We start from the raw sequence: 26,660 nt of genomic DNA on the forward strand, positions 1-26,660 counted from the left end.
ACATTTTTATATGCAATATCCGAAGTACCTAACCCAGTTCGGCTTTAGTCAGCTAAAGAATATCTGTACCGAGATTTTATAGTCTAATTATAGTTATTTCCAAGTAACAAAATATTTCTTATTTTCACATACGGTTAGCGCAACAAATATTACCATTTAGAGTTTTAAAATCTGTTTAGAACTGCTTGCAAGCCCACGAAAGGGTTGATCATTATAATTCTTATATCGAGCATGACGTACTTGTATTTTGGCCGTTAGTCGCAGTCGTATCTTCCAGATCGTCTTCATATTCCTGCAACGAGTCTTGTCGCTCGTGATTAGTACCCGTATCGTTTATAGGATTTGCTATCTGATCGTCTGCGGTTAAAATGTCGTCCTTCACCTCGCTGTCTTCTACGGTCTGACTACTGTTCATCAAAAACACGCACTTCAAGATATTCCGCAGGTCCGAGGCAAAGTTCGTCTGCAACTGATCCGCCACACCGGCTATACAGACGAACAGTCGATGAACAAGATCCTCCGACGATCTGAAACAACGCGAGATACTTTCACGTCGGTGCTAACGTCGAAAGAGCTAATTAAGACAAACACGGATTAATTCCTTGCCGCGAGCAAGCATAAAAGATCAATCATTACCGAAACTTCGCCCGTATCTGATTCCTGTTTGCGATCTCAGCTGCCTGCATCGCAAGCGCAATCTCTTCGTCATCTTGGCAGTCGCTCTGGAACTCGCTGGTCTCGGAGCTGGAGTCGCAGCAGCTGGAACAGCTGGAGCTGGACCCGACGTCCGGCTTATGGATCAGCGAGCGATCAGAGTTGAACGACTGCGCGCCAGAAACGGTCGTCGCATTGACCAGTCTTATCGCGCGAACGGTTCTCTGCGTATTATTGTCTTTTATTAAACTCTGGACTCCGTAAGGAACGTTTTGCGGCATCACCGGGGAAACTGGCTCCGCCACCAAGCCACTCTTGTCCGTCCTTGGTCCCAAACCATCGTTCATCAGTTCGTTAGGACTTCTGCTCTCCAGTTTCCTCTTGGTCTGCTCGGAGCGAGTATTAACCCTGTCGTACTTGTCTCTCTTCTCGACGTCCCTCCTCTTCATCCGGCTGATTTGCTCTGACCTAGATCTCCTGTGATCCAGAAGCTTCTTGTTATGCGGCGACAAGTTTCTCTGCGTCCTGAGGGCGATGCTGCAAGTTCGTTGGCCGTTACTACGCGGCTCAAAGTGCTGCATCCTCGGGCTGGCGTGAGGACTGTGGCTCCCGAAATTCGGCATTTGCCTAGTGTTCTGGCTCGGGTGTAAACTGGCGCCGTAGCTGATCAGTCTAGGGTTCAAGCACCGGTCGGTCGAGTTCGACCTGGAGCTCTCTGTGCTGGTCGCGCAATACACGCTCTGGAAATGCGAGGTGGTCCTGGTATCCTGGGTCCCGTGAATCAGCGGGCCGCTTTTATCGTGTCTGCGATGATGTCTCCGTTTCTGCTTCTCGTCCCTCATCTTCCTCGATACGATCTTCTCCTTCGCGTAATGCTCGATCTTCGTCCCTATCTTGCCGATGTTCTGCGACGTCGACGGACAGTTCTCGCACTTCAGGTCGCACCAAAACTCCCGGCGAGAGGTGGACGCGTCGATGTTCAGATTCAAGTTTTCCCAGTTCTCCGTGTAGTTGATCTGAAAGCTGGACTGGTTCGAGTCGCAGACGGTGATGTGGCCGTTCCCGTAGGCGACTCCGACGAACTCCTCGTTCGTACCGTCGAAGTTCGACGATATCCTTGGAATGTTTTTCGCGGCCTCGGTGCTGCTCGAGTGGAGATTGTGCACCTCGATCGAATTATCCATAGGCGGGGCCGGTTTCACGCTCCTCAGACTACAGACGCAAGAGTTCTCCGAGATCGTGGAGCTCTTTCTCTTCGGTGAGTTGAGATTCGAGCAGGAGTAGCTGGTGTTCTCTTGCGTGTCCTCGTCGTCCAAGATCTGGTCGTCCTGCTGGATCTCGTTCGCGAACGTCTTTTTCTCCTCCGGGCTCTTATCGTAGAGGCTGGTGTTCTCCGAGGACAAAACCGTGCAGATCCCGGAATCGGTCTGCTCCGAGATCTCGTTCTGACAGTCGCTGTCCAACAGGAGATTCGACAGGGTTTTGTTCGCCTCGGAGATCAGCTTCTTCGAGTCCAAATCCGGCAGCGAGTTCTGGATGTGCATGGTCTCGCCGGACACGTTGTTCTCGTGGGATACCTGGTTAAGTAGGTACTGAGTCTGCGGAATCTCTATGTTCTCAGAGCCATCTAGGATCTCGGAGATGTCGGAAGTCATGAAGTCGTCCTGCTGCTGCTGCTGCTGCTGCTGTTGACTCACCTGATTCTCGCTGCTGATCGACGCACCGTTCTCCGCGCTACCCTGTGCAACCGCTGCCTGCACCGTGAGATAAACCGAACCAGCGTTATCCTCTTCTCTTCTGGAGCTAAGGCCGTCGTCGCAGGACTGCCGCCTGCCAACGTTGGAGTTGCAAGCCTTCTTCACGCTGTATTGCACTTCATCACCGACACTCTCTCGTTCACTGGATGTCCTCGCGCCACCGTTACACCTGGCACTCTCGTGAAACCCGTCCGCGGACACGTACACACGATTAGGCCCGTATTCGACATCATTCATCCTCGTGCCCGCGTGCCTATCGTCCTCCTCTTGGTCACACCTCATCTCCGGCGAACGATCCGCGTTCTCGCATTCTTCCGTTAACGCTTGAACCACGTCGTTCGCCACCTCGTCCATATTGTTTCCCGTGTTCCTCGTCACTGTGTAAAAATCTACGATGAAGTCTTTGCAGTTCGGATAACCGGTATAAAAATTGTGAACGAACTCCTCCAGGTCTGGTATGTCCTGGCACGCGGACTTCGACGAGTGCGTGATAGGACCCGACGGCTCTTCGTTCGAGCACAACAGTTTCTCGAGCATGTACAGCTCACGGTTATTCAGCGTCCATAAGAGCTCCCGGATTTTTAAAAGCAGCGTCTGAAACGAAGAGGCCGATTGTTCAGTATTGTTATCGTTAGCCCGACGAAATGGATGGGAATAAAATACAGTAAACTTTGTCCGCATTAATTGCAAGAAATGGACGTTGAACAGAAATTGCACCCTTTCTGTAATGATTTCAGCAAGCTTAGAATGAGATATTAATTAAGTTCTTAGGTTCATTTAATTTGTTCATATTTCATAAATGCATAAAATCCATAGTCTGTAGTAAACCAACAGTCGAGTCTTGATATTTACAATATTGTTTGCAATGCAGTGCTCTTTCTTATAAAATATTTTTAAAAATGTAACAAAATAAAATCATTCAGTAAATACTGTGGATTTTTATATCTCTGCGACATATACAAATTTTTAAGATACAAGAAAATATACACGCAATTAATGTGATGCTAATAACAAACTTATCATAATAACTTTCTTATAGATGTAAACGTTTAATTGATTTCCCTCTTCTCGTTATTTATAAAAGATTTTATGCACAGGTAAAGAATTCTTGTTACTTTAAAATAAGTTTGATCGATGATCTAACCGTATGGCAAATACAGCGATTACAATCGCCGCGCGTGAATAAAATATTAACATAAAAATGAGTACATGTGTCCGTTTTCCTGCAAGCTATATGAAAATTGAATATCGATTTAAGCAAGCGTTCAATCATCTCCAGATATTGGAGTTGCCTGACAACTTTTACCATCGTTTTCATTCATGATATTAACCCATACGCGTATCAGTTGACTTGACCCAAAATGCATATTTTGAACAATTTTCAAATGAATTTTGCACAGTCGCTTTCTTCAACTTTGTGCACCATGTTAAAGGGTTGAATTAAAACTTTGACAAATCGAATCTTTTCTGTTAAGTAGTAGTTCGAAGTTTTAAGAATGAAATGCAAAAGGCAACGCAGCTAAGTGTCCCAATCCCTTAATTAATTCTGCAGGAAAATGGGCCAATACTTTAACCCTTTGCACTCGAATGGTGACTAAGAGGCACCACTAAAATTTGTTATATCACGTTTTAAGATAATTTTTGTATTAACAAAGTTTAGATTTAAAAAATTGTCAAGAGCGTAACCGTTGTGCGAGTCCCAAGAATCAATTTCATACGCATAAAATGCATTTTATCATATAAAATAAAAAATACTATAAGTGAGAAAAATGATTATATATTTACAATTAAAATAGCTTCGAGTGCAAAGGGTAAAACTTCATTGTATGCCAAAAGAACAGAGGAAAGTGACTATGACAAAATAGCAGTCGAAAAGTCAACAACCGAAGCTGTTTTGCGTCATCGGAGACTCGGCAATAGAAGTAAATCTAACAAAATATCTCACGCTATCAGCGATTTTCGTTAAACCGAATATAAACTTTATTGAATCGCGGTTGTTACAGCGGTTCGATGGCTCACCTTAAACGGCCTAAACATTTCACTAATGTTATCGGGTGATTTGAGGCACAGCGGGCCTCCAGGCGGAGCCAAGAGGCCAGAAACAATCGCCAAACGGGGAATTGTAAACATCAGGGCTGGCTCGTAATTATCCACGTCAGCTTGGCTGAGCAATCCACGTTCGAGAGCTCTCTGCAGCGTCTCCGAAAATAAAACGCACACGAGTTCCTGTTGCTCGTACTCCTTGGTCGATTTCACCGGTACCATAGCGCCGACGTAGCACAGCTCGAAATCGGAGAACAGGCGATCGAAGATCTTCAGCGACTCGATCAGCTTCTCCAACGACGGGTCCAGCGGGTTCTGCGTCTGAAAGAGATACTACCAATAGAAAAGTTAGTTTGGCCATCGTTTCCAACTACTATCACCATTACATCCTCCTCTATGTTCTATGTTTTTCGTTTCTTTGGGGTTTCCTAACTATCTTATGGACGACGCGTTCACGAAGAATTCAATGAAACGTAAATTACTTTATTTAGATTACCGTCACTTGGCAACGCTGCTTTCCTTTCTATTTTGTTAAACAGTGTATAGCAACGGTTCTATACACGAACAAAGTAGAGAGTACCGAGATGCGCGATACCTGTGCTGTATTCACGACTAAAGAGGATATTGCTGTGACGAGAACGAAAACGTGTGATTACTACATTATAGTTACTCTAAATGTTAACCCCTTGGAACAGAACTATGAGTCAGACTCGTACTGAAAACTTCTTTTAATTTCTTCTAAATCGAAACAAAATTTTATTTTTCTGTTATCATGACGCAGTAATGAAAGTAAATTGAGATCTAAAAGAAAAGACAAAAATTGTGATATTCTATTAGGGAAATTAACACTTCGACGGCCATTCCAACAACCTCGACAATTTCATAAAATTAAATATTTAAAATAAGTATTTTATTTAGTCAAATTTAAAAATTGAAAAGTTAAGTTGCATCACATCGATTATGCTTAAAAATTAATTTTCAAATTTTTAAGAAGTATCGTTTTACAAATTCGTTTCGATATCAGTTAGAGTTCCTTCTTTGAAATTTATACAATCGACACTGTGTCTTTTTGTGTTGCAGTCTAACAACGACTTTTTATAGGACAATTGATCGAATTAAATAATAGGAGTAGCATTAAATATAGCAGGTTACAATGTTCGTTTTAACGGGAAACAGTGTTCGCAGTATTGAAATACAAATTTCTGTGATTCTGAAACTGGCAGCTTCAATTATCTCCTTTTGTCTCGCTGGAATGATTTCATATTTCCGGGACTCGGGGACCATGCTAGTTCGGGTGACCTAGTGGTTTTTTATTTAACGACCCACCACTACGTTACACCCACATGGGAAAGAATTAGTCGCTGCCAGATGCAATTTTACGTCAGATTCTTTCCAATATAAATCCGATATCATTGAATTAGTATCCTCGGATTTTATAACCACAATTGTCCCTTCATCAAGTATTCGTATGCGATTACTACATTATGGTCACTCTAAATTTGTATGTGTCGCGTATAAACACTGTCAAATACTCGAACATTTGAATAAAACGTCAATTTATTCTTTATTTTTGTATCGATAACAAAATTCATATTAACAATGGACAATCGTAACTTAGAAAAATTTTGTATCGATATTAGAGAATCTATCTATCATCGAATACTAGCATTTAGAATACGAATACAAATACAAATACAGTAATGTCTCCCTTACTGACGCTCAGATTGTCCACTAAAATGGATAATTTGGGAAGAGGAGATACGATTATTCGAGCCTTGCGGCTCGTTTTTATAATTGTGGACAATTTATAACTATAAAAATAAACCGCAAGGCTCGAACAATCGTATCTCCTCTTCCCAAACTTGTCCATTTTTGTGGTCAATTTGGGTGTCAATTAGAGAGACATTACTATACAGTGTAACAATATATAAAAAAGTTACTTTGTTTCTATAATTATCCGCACCAAGTGTCATCAAGATTTATATCAACGAATCGGTTCCTTCCAATCGAAATAACAATCTTTAACAAAGCAAATAGAATATTATTTTTAACAAGTTGAATGCCACGCCGATTTTACAGAAATTGTCCGTGGCGCCACGATGAATTTTCTTTTATGTGATACATATAATGTTGAAATATTATCTGCAACGGATAAGTTACAGTGTATAACCATGTTTCACATGTTAATTGCGACAGGGCTCACTGTTTGAATTGACGATGGTAATAATACAAAATTTTAGATAATGACATTTTCATATCAATTCATATTCCTATCAATTCGGGCACGCCGGTCGTCGGTGGCCCCCATGGCGTCACCGTTAAGTTAAGTGCCGGTCACCGGTGACCCCCGTGGCATTCAACGTGTTAAAAAGCCTTATATCACAGGGAAAACTTCAACTTGTTGTTATCACAATATACGTAGTTCCTTCTCTACCATCATTTATTTTCACCGGAAAAAAAAACAAGAATCATCGCCTGCGAGACACGCGGTCAAACACGCATTCGAGCTCAGCTGTCCGCATAAAAATTCTCGAAACGAAGATCGATGCGACACAACAAGAGTGTTCAATTTCGAAAACTGTAATGACAACGTGACACCGTTAGAAGACGTACACGTTGCTCCGTTATCGTTCCCGCAGACGTCGCGAGGGGATCAGGATTGATAGGAGAATGGTTTCGGTAACGCAAGAAGATAAATACCTTCAGGTTCATGTGACCTTTCAGCGCGTGCTCCCTGAGCAAATTCCTGACGATATCCAGCGACTTTGTCAGGGCCTTCGCCAATGGCCTCATGGCTGAACTTTCAGCTTCCCTGTTCATGATTGAGGAGCCAGCTGCCAGGCATTCCGCGCCGAACCACAATTGTCCTGCGAGATTCTCCTGCATCACGTCGTCCGGGAACTTCACCCTGAAGTCCCTGTTCGCTCTGCTCTCCGGTATCAGCTCGTCCATTATCTGACTGCAGATCGTCAGCACCTTGTCCTGACAATGGCGCAGCTGATTCACCAGCGTGGTGCATCTCTCCGGCTCCTGTCGGCCATCGAAGGAGTCTAATTCGCAGGCGACCGCGTTCAACGCCTCGTCAGCGTAGAAAAACTGAGCGAGCAGACTCGTATCGTCTCTCTGGAACATAAACAACCACCAATTCCATTAGGCCACCTATGGAAACTCTATACCGGCAGCAAGCTCGTTCCATTCATTTTAGCGGAGACCAACAATTTGCTTCTTCGGAGCACTTTCGATTGATCCCAAGCGACGTCGGAGGAGGAAATTTCATGTCGGATTATTCGCTTTGGTCTTTCCCTATGCGAAGGATCGTCGGAGTGGGCGTGGCTACTTTGCCCTCGGTTCCAATGGAGCTGGGACACTACCGAGCAATTTATGCGTCTAACTGTTTCAGAATATGTGTGCCGCGGTGTTGGCACTTTTTCGAATAAAATTTCATTCGAATATTCCGAATAAATCTTCGGAATAACTTCTACCAGCTCGAACGAACGCGTTGCCGAGCGGCGAGTTTCGAACATCAAAGAATGACCGACAGCATACGATGCGAGCAGATGAGAAATCACGCACGAATGAAAGAATAATATTCTTACCCAATATTAATGAAGAATAATATTCTTACCCAATATTATTGAAAAATAATATTCTTATCTAATATTATTGAAAAATAATGTTCTTATCCCATATTTTATTGAGAAATAATATTCTTACTCAATATTATTGAGAAATAATATTCTTATCTAATATTACTGAAAAATAATATTCTTACCTAATATATATTATTGAAAAATAATATTCTTATCCAATATTATTGAGAAATAATATTCTTACCCAATACTAATGAAGAATAATATTCTTACCCAATATTAATGAAGAATAATATCCTTACCCAATATTATTAAAAAATAATATTCTTATCCAATATTGTTGAGAAATAATATTCTTACCCAATATTAATGAAGAATAATATTCTTACCCAATATTATTGAAAAATAATATTCTTACCTAAGATTATTGAAAAATAATATTCTTATCCAATATTATTGAGAAATAATATTCTTACCCAATATTAATAAAGAATAATATTCTTATCCGATATTATTGAGAAATAATATTCTTACCCAATATTAATAAAGAATAATATTCTTACCCAATATTATTGAAAAATAATATTCTTACCTAATATTATTGAAAAATAATATTCTTGCCCAATATATTATTGAAGAATAATATTCTTATCCAAAATTAATAAAGAGTATAATGTTCTCATTAAATAATATACATATCTTATGAACGATGTAGTCTAGATTTTAAAACATGCTTTTCTGCTCAACCTAACATTTGAATCTACAGAAGTTTTATTGTTTCGTTTTTAACCAAATCGATTTATTTAATCGCGTGTCTTGCCGTTGTGTCGACCTTCTACTATCGCGTCCCTTGGACATCGAGTTGTAAATTAAGTTGGAAAACTGTGGAATACGTGAGAATTAGTTCTACTCTTTTCGCAAAAGTGCATATCCCCATGACAACCGATAGTTGTTAGATGACCTAATGCGATCAGCGACCACTGGCCGACGACTGTTCTGCTTAAAGTTAGTCATGCAACTTCTCCTAGCTGTCGTAGCATTAAATAGTGAAAGTGGCCAGCTTTGTAATTATTTATAGAACATAACGAGAAACTTTTATTACCGGACCGCGGATTTTATGCGTTTATAGTAAAAATGTGGAACAGCGAGACGATTGAATGAAACTAAGAATGTTGACGAACTAATTGCAACTTATTTAAATATTTAACGGAATTATTGAAGTATCAATTTCCGTAAAATTAATTGGCTTCTCATCGAGCAAAATCAAATCAACGCTGCAAGAACAATTTTTAATATCATCGTGCAGCAGTTTCAAAATCGTTTCCTCGAACCATCGAGAATAAACTAGTACTAACAGATTTATCATCGATTTATAAAACGCTTACGATGCAAAACCGATTTTTCCACATGAACAAATGAAATCGAACACGTGCAATAACGTCATTCCGCGCGAAACTCCGCTCGCGAGGACTGCTGCCGCACACATACACCGAAAATTCTATCGACGCATGCCTATTACTCATGGTTTCTACTTTATAATAAACATTTGTCGCGGCTCGGCGTTATCTGTTTTCCCTCGACGTTGCTATCCGCCCGTTATCATTTCGAACTAAATTATTCAGGAATACTAGGAACGCCGCACCATTGTAGATGTTTACAAACATCGGGGCACAAGTAAAAATAAACTGTAACGAGCGCGCGCATGACTAACTAAACGATGCCCGGCTAAAGTGCACGCGTGTCCGACGAGCTTTCTAATTAGCAAAGTGAGGATCTCCGCGCGAATTAAGCGTAGACCAAACGACGACGGAAACGAACCTCTGAAACTGAAAACATGGATCTCATTAAATACAGATTAAACCTTTCGTTGCACGCGCGCGCACGTAAATATCCTAAATGCTTCCTGTGCACAGACCAGCAACTGAAATTCTCTGAGAAACAAAGTCATTCACCAAACGGTGAATTCATTTCTTCGCGCAGGATCATTTGATTTAACGCTAAACCTACCGCGGTCAAAGTGACACCGCTTTCTTATTTTGCAATTCCGCAAAGTTCCGAGACTCTTTCGTGGAAAACGCTTGAATAAGTTATCCCTTTGCACTCGAGTGGTGACTCTGAGGCACCACTAAAATTGTTACATCACGTTCCAAGATAATATTTATATTATCAAAGCTTAGATATAAAAAGCTTGTTAAAAGTCTAACTGTTGTATGAGTCATAAATACATAATATATATAATATAATAATATAATAATAATAATATATATAATAATACATAAATACACTTTGTCATATAAAATGGAAATACTATAAGTCAGAAAAGTTAATTTAGATTTACAGTTAAAATGGCTTCGAGTGCAAAGGGTTATATTATTGGAGCAAGTTTTATAATAAAAACTCTACAAATTCTAAATAAATTCGGTCTTCTCACTTTTGTGAAGCGGTACATGCCAATTAGTATTATTGCTTGGTAGATTTAGTGTTAAAGTCGATCTCACAGTTTCGAAACGGCTAATTGCAAGCGACGATTGCCGTAGACTCCGAATGCAACCAAAATATTTGGTCTCGTTAATGTCAATAAACCGGCGGACGGATTGCAACGATATCTTTATTGCACGCGAATACGTACACATCGGTAAGAAGACGAATTAACAATCGCACAGAAGTCCAAGCATTTCGCTGCCTGTCCCTGTTATCTGAAGTTTTCTGTTTGATTAACTTAGTACGCGTGGATCCGCGAGGTCAGGCCAGCTCTATATGCGTCTAGCTAATTTTTCTCAAATACGATATTCTCGATAAGTACGCGTTATCCGCGAAGATGATTTGTATGCTATCGACTGAAAATAGCGTAATTGTTTTGCAGATACCGAATTCTTTTTATTTATTCAATGCGCCAGATATTTCTAACGCTGCAGTCACCGATTAAATATATCTGTGCGATTAGATAATAATTGTGCAAATATTTGGAGTCTCGTAGTTTTCCCTCTTCGGCCGAAAATTAGTTCTCCGTTTTTAGATACCGCGCGAACTATCGGTTTTCTGCGACTCTGTTTACAAAACGCTTGAACAAATTGTTAACAACAGAATAAATGGTTCAGTTAAAGCATGAAATGAAAATTATTTCTATGATCTATCTATAAGTGTATGATTGTTTTGGTAAAATATAGTAAAAGCTCGAAAGAACTTTAGAATATTTTTTCATTTCGATGTACAAAAGACAATAAATTGTCATGCGACTTCTGTTGCTTGCAACGATTTCAAAAGATTGTCATTTTGCATAAACAATCGTGGTCTAACAACAAGACGCTATTATCTTTTGTATTTCTTCACTGTTTTGTATTTTATATCGGATTTGTCAAGTGACCACGATCATATCTTTCTAGATATGAAATAACCTTGACAATTCCAATACACAAAATCAGCCATTTCAAGCTTCTTGATATAGAAAAAAAATTAATCGTGAAACTAAAAATTCCAGAAATCATTCGAAGCGACGTGTCCCATAATGTAGAATATCGAATAGTCTTTTATTATTCTATCGATTGTCTTGAAAAAAGATCGATTACATTTGGTTTCTATTAGATCAATATTAGATTATATTAGATTCGGCAATCTTATACGGCTATACGCTCGAAAGTACATCTGGATCGATACGGATCGATGCGCCAGAACCGAATGATCTTTTCTGAACGCAAAGATGAAACGAGAGAGCATTTTTCCGTGCGCAGCATCGATCAGAAACCGTTTCCCTTCGCGATTGGTAATTTTCCGTGCACGTCCGCCGCGGGAGAAAAGTCGTCACTCGAGCGATATTTATAAATTGATACGAACCCGTGCGCCTCGAAACAATGACTCTAATTATACCTATGCCGTAATTAAAAGGGGTGGACTGACTGTGCGATACTTTATGTTCCGTAAACAGTGATCGTCAATGGAAGAGGGTACAGGCTATTCAACTACTAATTACATCAAACGGCGTCGATGTATTTAATGACGAAACTTTCTCCCGTTAATTCCGACACAATTCATCCCGCCATTATCGCCTATTGACAAACACGAATCGACAAACACGACGTAGCACCGCGTTCGTGTCTGCTTCGATCGGTTCTGTCGCGTTAATTAATTTCTAAACAAAAGCTATCGTTGCAGACAGCATTCTGCGAGCACAAAGGCTGGAGAGAGAAGCGAATAAACGAAACACACTTTCACTGCTCGTAAATTGTTAACAATGTACAGTGGTGCGAATAATTGTACACGCAAGATAACTTTTACGGCTTTTGTGATATTTAAACGAAAACAAGGAAACATCATATTTGTATTAGAAATAATAAAGAAATAGTAAAGAAATAATAAAGAAATAATAAAGAAATAATAAAGAAATAATAAAGAAATAATAAAGAAATATTATTAGAAATAATAGAAAATAGAAATATACAAATATAGTTTCTGTTTTGGTTTTTGTTGAGTTTCTTCTTTTTAAATATACAGACTGTCTCAGTTAAAGGAGGCCACCTACTGTGCTCTGAATAATTACAAACTCGAAGCAACTTTTACATTTTCACCGATATTTAAAGAGAAACCAAAAAAGCTATATTTTCCATTATTTCCAATGTTTTATGACTGAAGATGTTCATGAACTTACGAAAGCATGAAAACAGATTATATTGTGCTAAACACAGCAGAAAATGTGTCATAATTAGGCAGCGGATTTTATGCATTTAGGTCAAAAATGTGTGGGCGTGATTTAGAACAGTGAAAATATTAAGAGAAACTAAGTATGTCGATATATTAATTTGAACTCGTTAAAATGATTACGGCAAGGAACGAACTTGAGCTTGGCTCCTATTTCTCGCAATTTAGGTACACAATTTTTATTTCGTGCAAAACAGTTTAGACAAAATAATTTTCCTTATCTCGATTAGGTTGTACAGACACAAAAAAAAAAAATGTTCATTCGATTTCTGTCTTCGAAAATTTGTTTTTAGCAGCCCTTTCAAATTTGTTTCATTCGGAAACGACTAACAGAACGCGTGCAAAATATTGTTGTCGCAGCTCTTATCGTGTTATCTCTTGGCTGATGACAAGTTTACGAACGCCTCCGAAAAAAAACAAGGTGTTTTCTAGGCTCTCCTTGTCTCAAGCCATAGATTATAAATTCGCGAAGCGTATCTCATTTGTTATTGTCGCTGTTTGATCACGGTGTTGTCTCTCTGCATCATTTTACAAATCAGGAAACCGGATTAATGGAAAATTCGTGAACGATAAGCTTCATCCTCGGATACTTGTAGCATTATGTAAAGCAATCTTACGATACTCTTGACTGTGTTCATTTTTAACCAATTAAGTGTGTTCGACGACTATATCAGTCATGGAGATGTGGCAGAATTTTGTGTCATAACGATTATATTCGTCGTTCGTAAAATTTTGTTACAATTTGATATTTAAATTGTAATTCTGGCGAAAAACTAAATTATATTCGTAAATTTTAATATGTTTAAAATGTTTAGAGGTCACGACGAAATGAAACAAACAAATGAAAATTATAAATAATTTGAGTTGGATTCACAACTTCCTGATCGCCGTCATCTCTCGTCATCGCTTGATTATCGCGACACACACTGGTGGACGCTTTGCAAAGTGATCGCCACAGTAGTTAACTGGTTAAAAGCGAAATCTCTATCCTCTCTATCTCCTCGAAGGGATTCAGTCTTTTCTCGTAACACTAAACCAACCGACCTGTAATGACGACTAGCGTGCATTGACTCATAAGAGTGAAAAGATAGAATTCATTTGGATTTTGTAAAGTTTTAATTATGAGACTTGTTTCAATAATATAATTTGTTCAATCATTTCCCACGAAGAAGTCTCCAAAGTTCGTAGTATCGTAAAATAAAAACTCGGCCATTTTGACCGTGGTACGTTTAGTGTTAACATACATTTGAAACAGAATATTTTTAAAAAATTGCAATTGGTTAGAATGAAAGGAAAATAAAAAAACTTGCGTTTTTCAACATTCTTATCCGAGCTTCTAACAGAAAAATTAAACAATGCGTTTTGCGAGTCTCTGTAACCGACATTTATGCTGAAAATGTGATCATGAGCCACGAACAATTAAAGATCGCGAAAATCGCAGCTTCGAAATGAAAAGTGTGTCATCGGTATTAGAATAACCCAATATACTCCATAATCGGACTTGTACCTCGTTCGAGATCAATGTGTGTTTCCGTTGTATGCGTTTAATGTGTACTCAACGCGTGTATCGAACGACTGTATCTAGTGTGCTTAGGAGCGACCATTATATCTCCAACGCCTTATCATTTGCACTTTGAGTTATTCTAATTACAACAACAGTGTTTTTCCTTAAAGCGACCGAAAACGGTACGATCATTTTTTGATGCTCGAATATAATTTTTTCACGATCAATTAGGAGAAATATTAAAATAAAGTGCGACCGAGAAACACGACACCGCGGTAATTGATACATGCGCCTGATAACATTTTCTCTGGAAATATCGTTCGCGCGGTATCAGATATGTTGATAAACAGGACACGGGAAGTCGAGTAATAGACTTTCATGTTCGCCGCCGTCTCGGTAAATCAATTTTCATTCAGAACCCCAGGAACCAACCAGTCGTGTAATACCTCGGCAAATCGTTCTAAAAATGCAGGATGCGAGAATGCGCGTACAATGGAACAACTTTACCACGGAGAAAAACGATTCCGAATACCTCCGAGACTTTCGATCCTGATACCGACAAGAATTTTTACAACGTGCGAGCACTTTTGTCCATTATCTTGTGTACGTTCGAATAAAACGAGATTTTTCATCGGATTTGAAAGCTCATAAAAATGTACGAAAGGCAGAACGAAACGCGCGGCAGCGCCGGCAGAATTTCAAGTGTGTAATAATCAATAATAAACGATATTTAACACGAAACATGAATCGCTCATTAGCCACGGGAGGCGCGGGCCCGGCGAGAAGTCGTAAAAAATCAACGTCGAAAAAGCGATTTAGAAAGCGTGACGAGGTTTTCTCCGGTTCGTGTCGGCGAATAATTGCAGAACTGTCCGTAGTATTTGGTAGTAATAGCTGTACACGCGTGATACAAACAATTGTGATTCAGAAATATGAAAAGCAACGCCGGATAGATCGTTTAAAGGATCCATTTCGTGTGCGTGCTTTTATTTAGAGAACATCGAAGCGTAAATTTCTCGTTGAATCGTTCGACATTGCCGCTGCCAGCGAATATGATTATTTTGTAGGCAAGAAAATATTCTATCTAGAAAATAAGTGCATATTTAGTTGAGCATTTAATTTAGTTTTATGTTCAACATTTTTCAGACTGTACAGTTCCAAACGAAACTTCCTTAACAGTTCAATCACTTGATCGCTTAATAAATTACGAAATGTGTTGATACATTCGTGGCTACAATTTAAAAAAATTGTATGCTACGAATATACGAATATTATTCAAATGCATACCTTTCAGTCGAATATTTTATTCGAATAACAATTATTCATTATTCGTCACAAATCATTCTATTTATTCGAATAATTCTCTGTAATTATAATTCTTTATAATCTATGTAATAATTACAATTATAGAGAATTATTCGAACAGAGGCTGTCGAATTATTCGTATAATAATGCGAACAATGTCGCAATTTTGTGTGATTGATTTTTTAATTAATTGTAAAAAAGGAGCATGGAATAAACGGAACAATATCTTGTTCGAATCAAATCTTATTGGAATGAGTACTTATTCAAACTTTTATCTAGATAATTTCATAAAAGTACGAATGTGCACAAATTCGCAATGCGCCATCTCAAAATCATAGTCGATTTGCTGTTACATACTTCTCCGAGCGTTCATGAAACAATCGGGCCGTTCCCAGAACAAAAGTTCTTAGAAAGTGAGAAGCAACACTATTCCAAGCGGAAATGATTCGCACCCGAGGTTCCCGTTTGCGATTCCGAATCACCGCGTATTACACGTAGCATGACTTTTGAAAATCCATCGAACGATACACCCACGCGCTCTCTTTATCTATTTCGAGTCATGCAACGGGTACGTAAATTAGGATGCACGACGATACGTCCTGGTGCAATTGCGCTTGCATAAGACTGTGTCGATGCACTTTGAATCGATATCATCGACTCGCGTGATGCGGGCTCGTGTTTATTGCCAGTTAAAACAATGTGTCCGACGGAAACAAAGAAACGCAAACCGTAACACCGTACATGCGAATCGTATGGCTGAACTATCATAAACTTCCTACGATTCTGTCATGTTCCCGAAGATTTCGAACAGAATGTAACTAGGTTTCCTAATCAATTAACGTTATTATAATAACGAATCCGAAATTATCAGCTTATCAGAATGCAGAGTTCGATGCATCGGAATTGCATACGCATATTTCGGAAAAGATTATAAGAGACGGTAAACTACGAAGCTCGACATAACTTAAGCTTTAGCATCCTTAACCCCTTGTTGTACTTTGACGAGTCCGACTCGTCATGAAAATTTCTAGTAATAACTTATCGAATATACAGGATGTCCAAAAATGTCTCACAATTCGAAAGTGGCGGATTCCTCAGGTCATTTGAAGCAACTTTTTCCTTTACAAAAATTTTCTCCGAGGCACCGTTAACGAGTTATTAACGAAAAACAGTGACCAATGAGAGGCGAGCTCGGTTGGCACGGGGCGGCCGAGCCAACAGCGCCAGCGGTCGAGCAGTTGAATCCCAGCTCAGCTGGCGCGAGGCGGCCGAGCCAACAGCGCCAGCGGTCGAGCGGCCGAATCCCAGCTCAGCTGGCGTGAGGCGGCCGAGCCAACGGCACCAGCGGTTGAGTGGTCGAATCCCAGCTCAGTTGATTGGCTCGGTCGCCTCACACTAGCTGAGCTCGCCTCTCATTGATCACTGTTTTTCGTTAATAACTCGTTAACGGTGCCTCGGAGAAAATTTTTGTAAAGGAAGAAGTTGCTTCAAATGATCCGAGGAACCCTCTATTTCCGGATTGCGAGACATTTTTGGGACACCCTGTAGATGTTATTCTGTCCTTTAAAATTCGAATAAAATTCTAATCTCTTGACATCATTATTTAAGCATTCAAGTAAATTTAGGCAAACAATAAGCATCAATTGTCTTTCTCTTCTAAGGAATTATTGCAATCGAAAATTTTTAATCACAGTACAGTAATGTCTCTCTAATTGACGCTCAGATTGTCCACAAAAATGGACAATTCGGGAAGAGGTATACGATTAATTCTAGTCTTGCGGTTCGTTTTTGTAGTTACGAATTATCAACAATTATAAAAACGAGCCGCGTGTTGGAATAATCGTATCTCCTCGTCCTAAATTGTCCATATTTCTGCACAATCTGAGCGTTAGTTAGGGGGACGTTACTGTAATTGCGAAGAAAATGGTATCTCGAGGGGTTAAAGCTTCTCTCATAAATATTGACAACATCTAGTAGCCGAAAAATAAAATTGTAAAGACATAAGAAGAATTTCATAATATTGTTGTAATTTAACCTTTACTTAATTTCTGTTTTGGAAAATTTTCTCCACCGATCGATAACGATGAAAATATAATTTCAATTAACTCCGGTTTTTGAAGATCGTGCACGAGAATGAAAATTCGCGCGTCGAGCAATGTTCCACGTGAATCGGTGGCTTCGCTCGGCTGGAGAAAAATTCGTCTCCGAAGTCGTGCGAGTCGCGGTCGAGGGACGAAAATTTTTTCGGGGACCACGATAGGGACAGAAATTCCTCGGCGATTCGGCGCCGATGAAAACCGAAATTCTTGGGAGGGAGATTCGGTTACGTCAGGACCGTGATGCACAGGAGAGACCGTTGCCTGGAGTTACGGTCAAGACCGAAATTCGCGGACGCTGTTGGCTCAAGGATACGGTCAAGAACGAAATTCGTCGAGGAACACGGTCGAAGTTGTAGTTGCGAAAGATCGCCGCAATTTATGGACAGAGTTGGACAACGTTTCGCTGGAAATCCCACGGCGGCAAGCAAAGAGTAACAAAAATAAAGTGCCGATTACGAGTAACGAGGGAAGTTTTTCGCGCGAGGGAACAGTGCTCGCGCGAACCTGCCGCGCGCAATTATTATTTCTCTCCTCGAAAATAAGTAAAGAAGTTAGCGTTATTCGCTCGGGGCTCGAGCCGGCGGAGACTGTTCCAGTAAATTGTAGAAAATCTATTCGCGGAACATTGTCGTTTCTTCTCGGAACGTTCCACATGTAGCACGAAAATTGGGTCACGTGCCATTGATTTACCATCACCGTGACGTATTGTTACGGTCCTTGGTGTAAATTAGACACTTATTACCTCCTATTACGGAAGCGAAGTCAGATTATCGACCAGACCATGCTCCGAGGAGCACGCTGGCAAGGTGCGCGGGGACGCGTCCATTCAAATTCTCCTGATCCCACGTGACAGTGTGTTCGCGTTTCAACGAAACGCGATCCTCTCGTCCTGCATATGGAAAGGCTGCGGATTAACATACAAAAAAAAGCAACAGCATCTGGGTCAGACCGCCGATAAAACTTAGGGAACTGTCGCGGAGTCGTTAACCTTTGATTATCAACGCGAGATCATTATCAATTTTAATCGTGCGAGCCTGTTAGAATTTTAAATATACGTCGCAAATCATTGTTGTCGAAGACGACGCTAAGGCTGTTCGCTTTGGGGCCTCGATAATCCCAAGTCTATTCGCTCGATTTAACGCGGAAAATTGTTTTCAATTACTGGACAGCGGATCTTGATGCAAAGCAAAAGATGTCTACCACGATCGAAATAAACAGGACACAAATAATGATGCATTCTTTGTGTCAACACATTTCTTCGACTGTTTTTATCGTTTCGTATTTCACCTGCTCGTTTCTCTCATAAATGCATGCAATTTTCCTGTGAATAAATTTTTATTCGATTAACGAATAAAATTTTATTCGTTAAGTCTTTATCTCTTATCCATCAACCGAATAAAATTTTGATCAACGCTGCTTTCTGTTTAACGTTTAAAGATGTATTTCTTCGAAACGCGGCAGTTCGTTGATTTGAAGCGTGGAGTAGAAACATGCGAATTACAGTAATGTCTCCCTAACTGACGCTCAGATTGTCCACAAAAATGGACAATTTGGGAAGAGCAGATGCGATTATTCGAGCCTTGCGATACATTTTTATAGTTACGAATTGTCAACCACTATAAAAAAAAACGATCTACAAGGCTCGAATAATCGTATCTCCGTTTCCCAAATTGACCATTTTTGTGCACAATCTGAGCGTCAATTAGAGAGACATTACTGTATTGTCTCGCTAAGCCAAAGGGAATTCTTTGGAAATTAAAGTTATTTCAAACTTGAAAAGAAAGCAATTCGTTTTGAAGAAAATCAGATGGACAGAAGAACAAAAATTCCGGTGAGGAACGGAACAATACCACCGATAGACCGATGTTTCTAGATAATGTTCCAACGACTGGGCGATTAAAGGAAGAATTTCCGTTATACATCACTTCTTAGACTGATAAGACTTTCTATGCATATTGAAAGCTTTCTCGAAACCGATTAACACAGGATCAAGCTACAAGCCTTGCGGTTCGTTTTCGTAGTTACAAACTGTCAAGAAATATAAAAACGAGCTGCTAGGCTCGAATAATCGTATCACTTCTTCCCAAATTGTCCATTTTTGTGCGCAAACTGAGCGTCAGTTTGAGAGACATTACTGTACATATTCTTCTATCCTCCATGCTACTATTTGTTGCAAACGAATTTTCTCTCTCTCTCCTCTCTCTCTCTCTCTCTCTCTCTCTCTCTCTCTCTCTCTCTCTCTGATCAATTTCAGTCCAATATAATTTGCGGAGCGTTTCGATACCAAATATTTGAACCGCGTACAAAGTTCGTACATATTGGTATTGCACAATATTCGCACACAACGAGAAGTTTCCTCTAACACATTACTTACTGGCGTTGATTTAACAATTTAACAAATCCGTGACTCACAGCCGAGCACTTCTCAGTGAATCCTTCGATAGTCACAAAAATTTCAATCGCGAGGCAACGAGTTGCTCTCAGCAAATGAATCGAGTATGTAATTTTCCTTTCAGGACTATCGTTCAGGAGAATATTTCCAAGTCGATTTTTAACAACTTAGCACAATTATACAGAGGATCTTAATGACAAGATTATCGTCTGGTGAATATCGATTGTCTTCTGTATAACAAATAACCAATAAATAACTAATAAATAAATAACCATTAAGTTGGTGCATACGACAAAATGTCGGATTTTTAAACGAATAGCGAAGAAAACTTCATTTTTTTTTTTAAAGATGTTTATTTAACCAAAATACGGCCTTCGATACACTGTTCCCAACGAGTTTTTAATGTACGAATGCCGTTTTTATAAAAAGATTACTCTCGAAACAAATGGAAAAAATACAGAATTTTGGAAAAATTCTTTCCGACAAAATATGTCGTTGACGATAGAACTGTAAAAAAAAGGCGACGTCATGAACAACGACATAACGTAAGCAGGGAGACGAGCATTTGCACGTAATCAAAATCCGGCATTTCATGCGCGCCAACCTAATATTATCCGTGAACGTTTGCAACTTGCAATCCGTATTATTCGACGTCGAATCTAGTACGGTTTTTAAGCAGCGAACCGATCGTTGGTAATTCGAGCATGATCCGAGGTGTGTTACAGCGACGATCTTCAACGTCTGAACAATTAGAGTCGCGCAGCTCGGAACTCGGAAACGCGATCACCGACATTAGAACTAGAAACGGGCACAACAATGCGACATGATATCTGGGAGAAGTTGGATTAACTGAATCCAACGTCGGGCGCGCGTTACCAGCATAGTTTCGTCTAACGATTTTCTAAAGTAATGAAAGTATGCGCAGCCCACGTGGCCGCGCTTTCCGTTCCCCGAACCGTCGGACTGCTCCGTGACTTGCATCGGTTCAACTAAATGAATTCGAACCGACTCTGTTTCTCGTCGTATACATATATCTCCTCTCTCTCCTAGCGCTAAACAGTCAACGATATCGCAACGCGATTTTTACTTCGCTGCACACCATGTAGGTCAATAAAACTGAACGTGTGACGTATTATCTCTCCACCCAGGGACGACTCGACGACAGACGCACACATTTTGCTCATAGAGCAGATGGTTTTTGACAAATTTTAGACCTGGGAAAACAGGTTTCTACGGAACCTTCATCTTCTTTAACAATTTTAGAAAATTGTAAATTTATGCTTTCTAAAAATTTTTTAGCTAAATTCTATATTATTAACATATAAAATATATAATATTAATTTTATATATTATATATATTATATTAATATATATAATATTATATATATATTAATTTTATATATTATATATATTTTTATATAATAATTTAAATTTTTGCTTGCTATAAAAATCTACTATAATCAATTTTACCCCTATCTAAAATTAACTACAATCTACGTTTCTATTAAAAATCTATTACAACTGAAATTTCTAGTTGAATTTCTCTAAAAATATCTATTTTTATTTCAATTTCTATAAAAATCTGTTATAATAAAATTTAACTATATATAGATATATGTAAAATAATAATTTAAAGCTGTATTACATATGATATTTTTATCCCAATTTTTATTTCGGAAAGAACATTAAACATTCATAGTAGCTTCGTGATATATTTAGAAGGCGACAATTAGATACTTTCTCCGCAATGATGGCCACCATGGAACAATCTTTCTGAAATTCGAGTACGTTTTAGAGTAGCCAGTGTCATAAATTTTTAACTTTCCTTAACCTAGACAATTTTTAAATGTATTGAAACATTTATATACATACGAAGCTTGTGCGTGTGAGTGCAAAAGGTGTCGCAGTATGTTCGCAAAAATATTCGAAAGAAAGTTAAAGAAAAACGCAATTTCCACTAGAATATCCCCTTAAGAATTAAGAAAGGTAGGCTAGATGGTTACAGTGATACGTTTAAGCGATCAGAGCGATGGGGGATGTCGTGGGTGGTGGTTGAATGCACGAGTGGACTGGGCCTATCGAGCATCGTGATACGACCCTGGGTCCTCCAGCGAAGTAATAGTGTCATTAGATAAGCTTTTAGCTGAGTAAAATTCGCGTCGCGATTATTTATAGAATCTGCGATTCGAGAAGATACGTTTCGTGTCGAAGGTCGTGTTGCGCAAGGTGAGAAAAATTCATAGTACCTTTTTTCGCAAGTAATTGTTACGTCGACTATCGAGTTAGTTTTGTATTATTCAAAGGGTATAAATGGCACATGAAATTATCGAACGCGTGCTGTTTCAGTGTACTTCGAACATTAAGTTTGTTACGATTTGGCACCGTATGTTGTAATATTACTTTTGCACTGTCGGTTCTTATCAGAATCGATTATTTCGTAAAAAGAAAAGAAATAGAAAACAAATATAAATTAACTTTTGTTAATTTATACTCTCCTATTATTCCGACAAATTTCGGTGATTAAAGATATACTATATAGACAATTTCTAATATTTGATTTTGCAGTAGGCGGATAAGAATCCGCTAGACGATGTCTTGCATGTGATAAATAAACTGTCGATCATTATGCATGTATGACAAAAATAGCTACGTCATAGACCTGGACACATTTGAAATGACAATATTTGAAATGTCATTTCAAATCACGTGTTATTTTATTTTATAATTCATCGAGACAATCATTTGAAATAATTGTGAAATTAAATTTAATGTTTCGGGCTGGTTTACACCATTTTTTTTTTAAATAAATTGTTACGAAGATTTCAAATAGTAACATCTTTTCGTTGATTATAATAATTAAATTTCTGTAAAGGTTTCATAAAATAATATCTTCTTGCTCATATTTTCAGCATTATTCCTTTTGAATAATTTCAAATAAAGAAATAACGTAACAGTTTATCACTTGAAATCGCTTTGTCTCAAATGAATCGATATTATTGTTATATTCAAATAACGGTCTGAAACGAATTATTTTAAATAGTTATCTTTTTATCTTGATTTCAAATAAAATTTGTTCAAATTTGCTACGTCGAATATAAAATAGCAAAACTTTGGAAGAATTTCGAGACCGTATTGTACCATTTATAATATGTTACAGTTGATAGAAAAAAAAGTAGATCTCTGTGTAATACCCACTTCTTGCAATAAATACAGATAGTTCTCATTTTACCTAAAGATTCGCGGTCTAGTGATAAACGTATAATATATGCAGAAAAATTTGCAGTTCAATTAACACGGTTGAAAAGATTGCTAATGTAATTGTTTCTGTTTTTCCTCATTTGACGTTCTAATGGACCACGCCCACCGGTGACCGGCACGGGACCGAACGTGTTTACAGGAAAAAGCAGTTGTGTATAACCATTCCAAGAATTATACGTATACTTATTTTGCATTGAGGTATGATACGGTTATTATTATCCTCATATGTACGTGAAGGAATATCATTCAACTGTAACAAACGCGTGTCCTCACTTTTTTTCTGAAGTAGAACACACGAGCCCGACACACGTGTACAAAGAACGAGTGCTCGGAATCTTTTTTACCAATTCGTTCTGTCTCGACTTCTGTCGTAACTTCAATCAGGTGACTAATCTTCATTTCATAATGAAGCTTTGGTAAAAAGAAAAGTGTCAGTTGGCGATCTATTATTAGATCGTCCAAGTTTAAGCATTTTTAGAGCACGAGTGTTCGACAAATTAAAAATATGAAAATTTAGTAGAATTCAATAGTTTTACTTGACGCGCTTAAATACAATTTTAATTATCAATTTCTCGACTATCGAAGTCATCGAAAATTAAGAATTAAAAATTGAATAAAATGTATAGCTTCGCTTTACTCGCTTGTGCATTTTCAATGAATTTATTTTCAATAAATTGAAAATACATGATGAAAAATAGAATTTAATGATCTCATTAATTTTAAGAGAAATTAAAAATTCAAGTTTAAACAGAATTTAAACAGGCTCGCTTACTTGACTGTGCATTTTCAGACTAAAATGCATACATAAAATGCACATACACGCACGTCAATGAATTAAGAAAACACGAAAATAACAATTGAAAATAAATAATGTAATTAAATAAACAACCGAACCAGTTCTACTTTATTTTTAACTGCGTGTCGGTAATATTTGCACATGTTTTCATATTAGCAACATGAAAAATGTGTGTTTGTCCATTTCCCATATTTTCCAGAATGTTTAATGTCCTTTTTCATATCGGACCATTAAGATATACGCAGTTACGTCACGAACAATGACAAAACCGAACGAAGAACCGAATTCCAACATAACACGTCCTCGCTAATGGAGATTTTACGACCACGAAGAAAGAGATAGCCGTTTTTCGTGTATTATCATTCCGGCCCGATACACCGTTCCTCCATATATTTCGTAGTTTTGTTGTAAATGAAAGGTTTCACCAATTTTATCACCGTGATGGATGGAAATGAACGTAAACACGTGAAAAACACTATGAACCGTGACGGCTGTCGCAAGATCACGATATAGTTTCAGTTTTTAGTAAAAAAATCATAATATGGAAAAATCGATTCCGTGGTATAAACAGAGCATCGTGGAAAGATAGACGTTTCAATTGAAACAATTTTCTCATTAAGAGAAGCGCGAACAGAACTTCCTCAAACCATTATCTGCGATTAAATATTTATTGCGATTCTACCGAGGACAATGAAGTCGATCGATCTTCGATCGACTTTTCATCGTATCAGGAAACGGGTGATACGTAATTATTGCTGCAAACCTATCGATTTGTCTTGACAAGATATTATTGCTGCATTCGATTTATATTTTATCACATTTATTTGAACACAGTTTATAGTCTTCCCGCGTTCCGGAGATATTTATAAACCATTTTCGACACCCTATACAGTAATGTCTCCCTAACTGGCGCTCAGATTATGCAGAAAAATGAATGGAATTTGGGAAGAGGAGATACGATTATTCGAGCCGTGCAGCTCGTTTTTATAGTTCACAATTATTCGTAAATATAAATATGAACCGCAAGGCTCGAATAATCGTCTCTCTTCTCCCTAAATTGTCAATTTTTGTGGACAATCCGAGCGTCAATTAGAGAGACATTACTGTATTTTGTTTACAAGGAACATGCGCCTTCCAAATTCAGAATCCGCACGCGATAGCGAAAGCTCAAATTATCGCCTGTTCTTCGGAAAAATAGGGTCGAGATACGACGGTAATTACAATAGCTGTCCACCCTACTCTTGCAACTCATGTGCCGCTGGAGTTACTACAATGGGGCAGACAGCTATTATCGTCATTAACGTGCCTCGGCTCATTTCTTTCCGAGAACAGACTATAACAAAGAAATTCGAAATTGCACAGTTTTGTGAACTTTATCCGTGCCGCAGAATTTTACTTTATTTTCCGCTGTTGAAGATGCTTATTTGAAGTATTCCCTTGCAAATCTCTCTGCACTCGTCACTTCGCTCTAACGTGCTCATACCACTTCCTAACGATCCCATGTGTAATATAAAAAATTCATTAATATTCATTAAGCGTTGTATTCGACAATATTTTTATTCATACTAAAAATTCTAAAGAAAACAAAACCAAGATTCTTACAAGATATCGAGCATATTATCTCGCGTCGTTTATATTCTCACTTCGGAAAGTCTCGAGCCTGAATTGAAAATACTTCTTAACGCTAGATTTACGGAATCCATCAAAATGACGGGTCGCTAATTTTTTAATTTACGATTATTCATATCGTAAAGATACATTTATGAGTTATTTATTCAATTTATACGTTATTCACGGCAAATGTTACAATAAAACTTGTTAAAAATCAGGATAAATTTCTTATCGTTACTTTTATAAATCAATATAAAATAGCTGTTTTTTGTGCTCCATAAATCTAGCGTTAATTTCTAGTCTTGACATCGTCCTGGTTTTTCGAGTGAAGACGATACAATATCAATGCTATTCTGGACCTTTGTGAAAACTCTAGCTCATACAGTAATGTCTCTCTAACTGACGCTCAGATTATGCACAAAAATGTACAATTTGGGAATAGGAGATACGATTGTTCGAGGGTTACAGCTCGTTTTTATAGTTGTTGACAATTCGTAGCTATAAGACTGAATCGCAAGAATCGAATAATCGTATCTCCTCTTCCTAAATTGTCCATTATTGTGGACAATCTGAGCGTCAATTAGGGAGACATTACTGTACATGGCTAAAAACTGTAACAAGTTCGAATTTCGCCAAAATCTGAAACAGTGCTACGAGAGATATCTGATTTCGCGTGGATGATGCCGCAGCATTGAGAGATTGAGAGACCAAGAAAGAAAGAAGAGGGAGAAAGTGAGCGCTCCGAAAAATGCGACTTTTTCCTCGATTTCCGACGAAACGGCAGCATTAAGGATAATGCCGAGAGGTTTCCCGTGAAAATGTCGCGTCGCGCGTTCGTCGTATTCGCCAGCGACGACGACGTTCGGTCCCCGTCGAAACAGTAATCGTCCCGCGATTACACTGGCCAGCATTAATTTTTCGCTGTGTGCAAGTTTACGCCCTCTTTCACGGCGCCTAAC

The 26,660-nt window shown here is 38.6% G+C and overlaps 1 protein-coding gene across 8 annotated transcripts in view; it reads right to left on the reverse strand.

The window, feature by feature from the left end:
• LOC117227948 (lateral signaling target protein 2 homolog) overlaps positions 1-26,660 on the reverse strand; it is a 72,936-nt gene that overhangs the window by 10,641 nt on the left and 35,635 nt on the right. For 7 of the 8 annotated variants that reach the window (XR_013033154.1, XR_004492199.2, XR_013033153.1 and 4 more), the window contains exons 2-5: positions 7,155-7,577; positions 4,431-4,787; positions 637-3,005; positions 241-527 (exon numbers count right to left, since the gene is read on the reverse strand). Coding sequence is in view for 5 of the 8 variants with exons in the window: in XM_033483505.2 (XP_033339396.2) it covers positions 241-527; positions 637-3,005; positions 4,431-4,787; positions 7,155-7,577 (3,436 nt within the window). In the remaining 3 variants the exon portion in view is untranslated. The remainder of the gene's footprint in view (positions 1-240; positions 528-636; positions 3,006-4,430; positions 4,788-7,154; positions 7,578-26,660) is intronic. The other variant, XM_076520993.1, reaches the window with a different exon arrangement.

This window comes from Megalopta genalis, chromosome 4 (assembly GCF_051020955.1).
Source record: "Megalopta genalis isolate 19385.01 chromosome 4, iyMegGena1_principal, whole genome shotgun sequence".
NCBI lineage: Eukaryota > Metazoa > Arthropoda > Insecta > Hymenoptera > Halictidae > Megalopta > Megalopta genalis.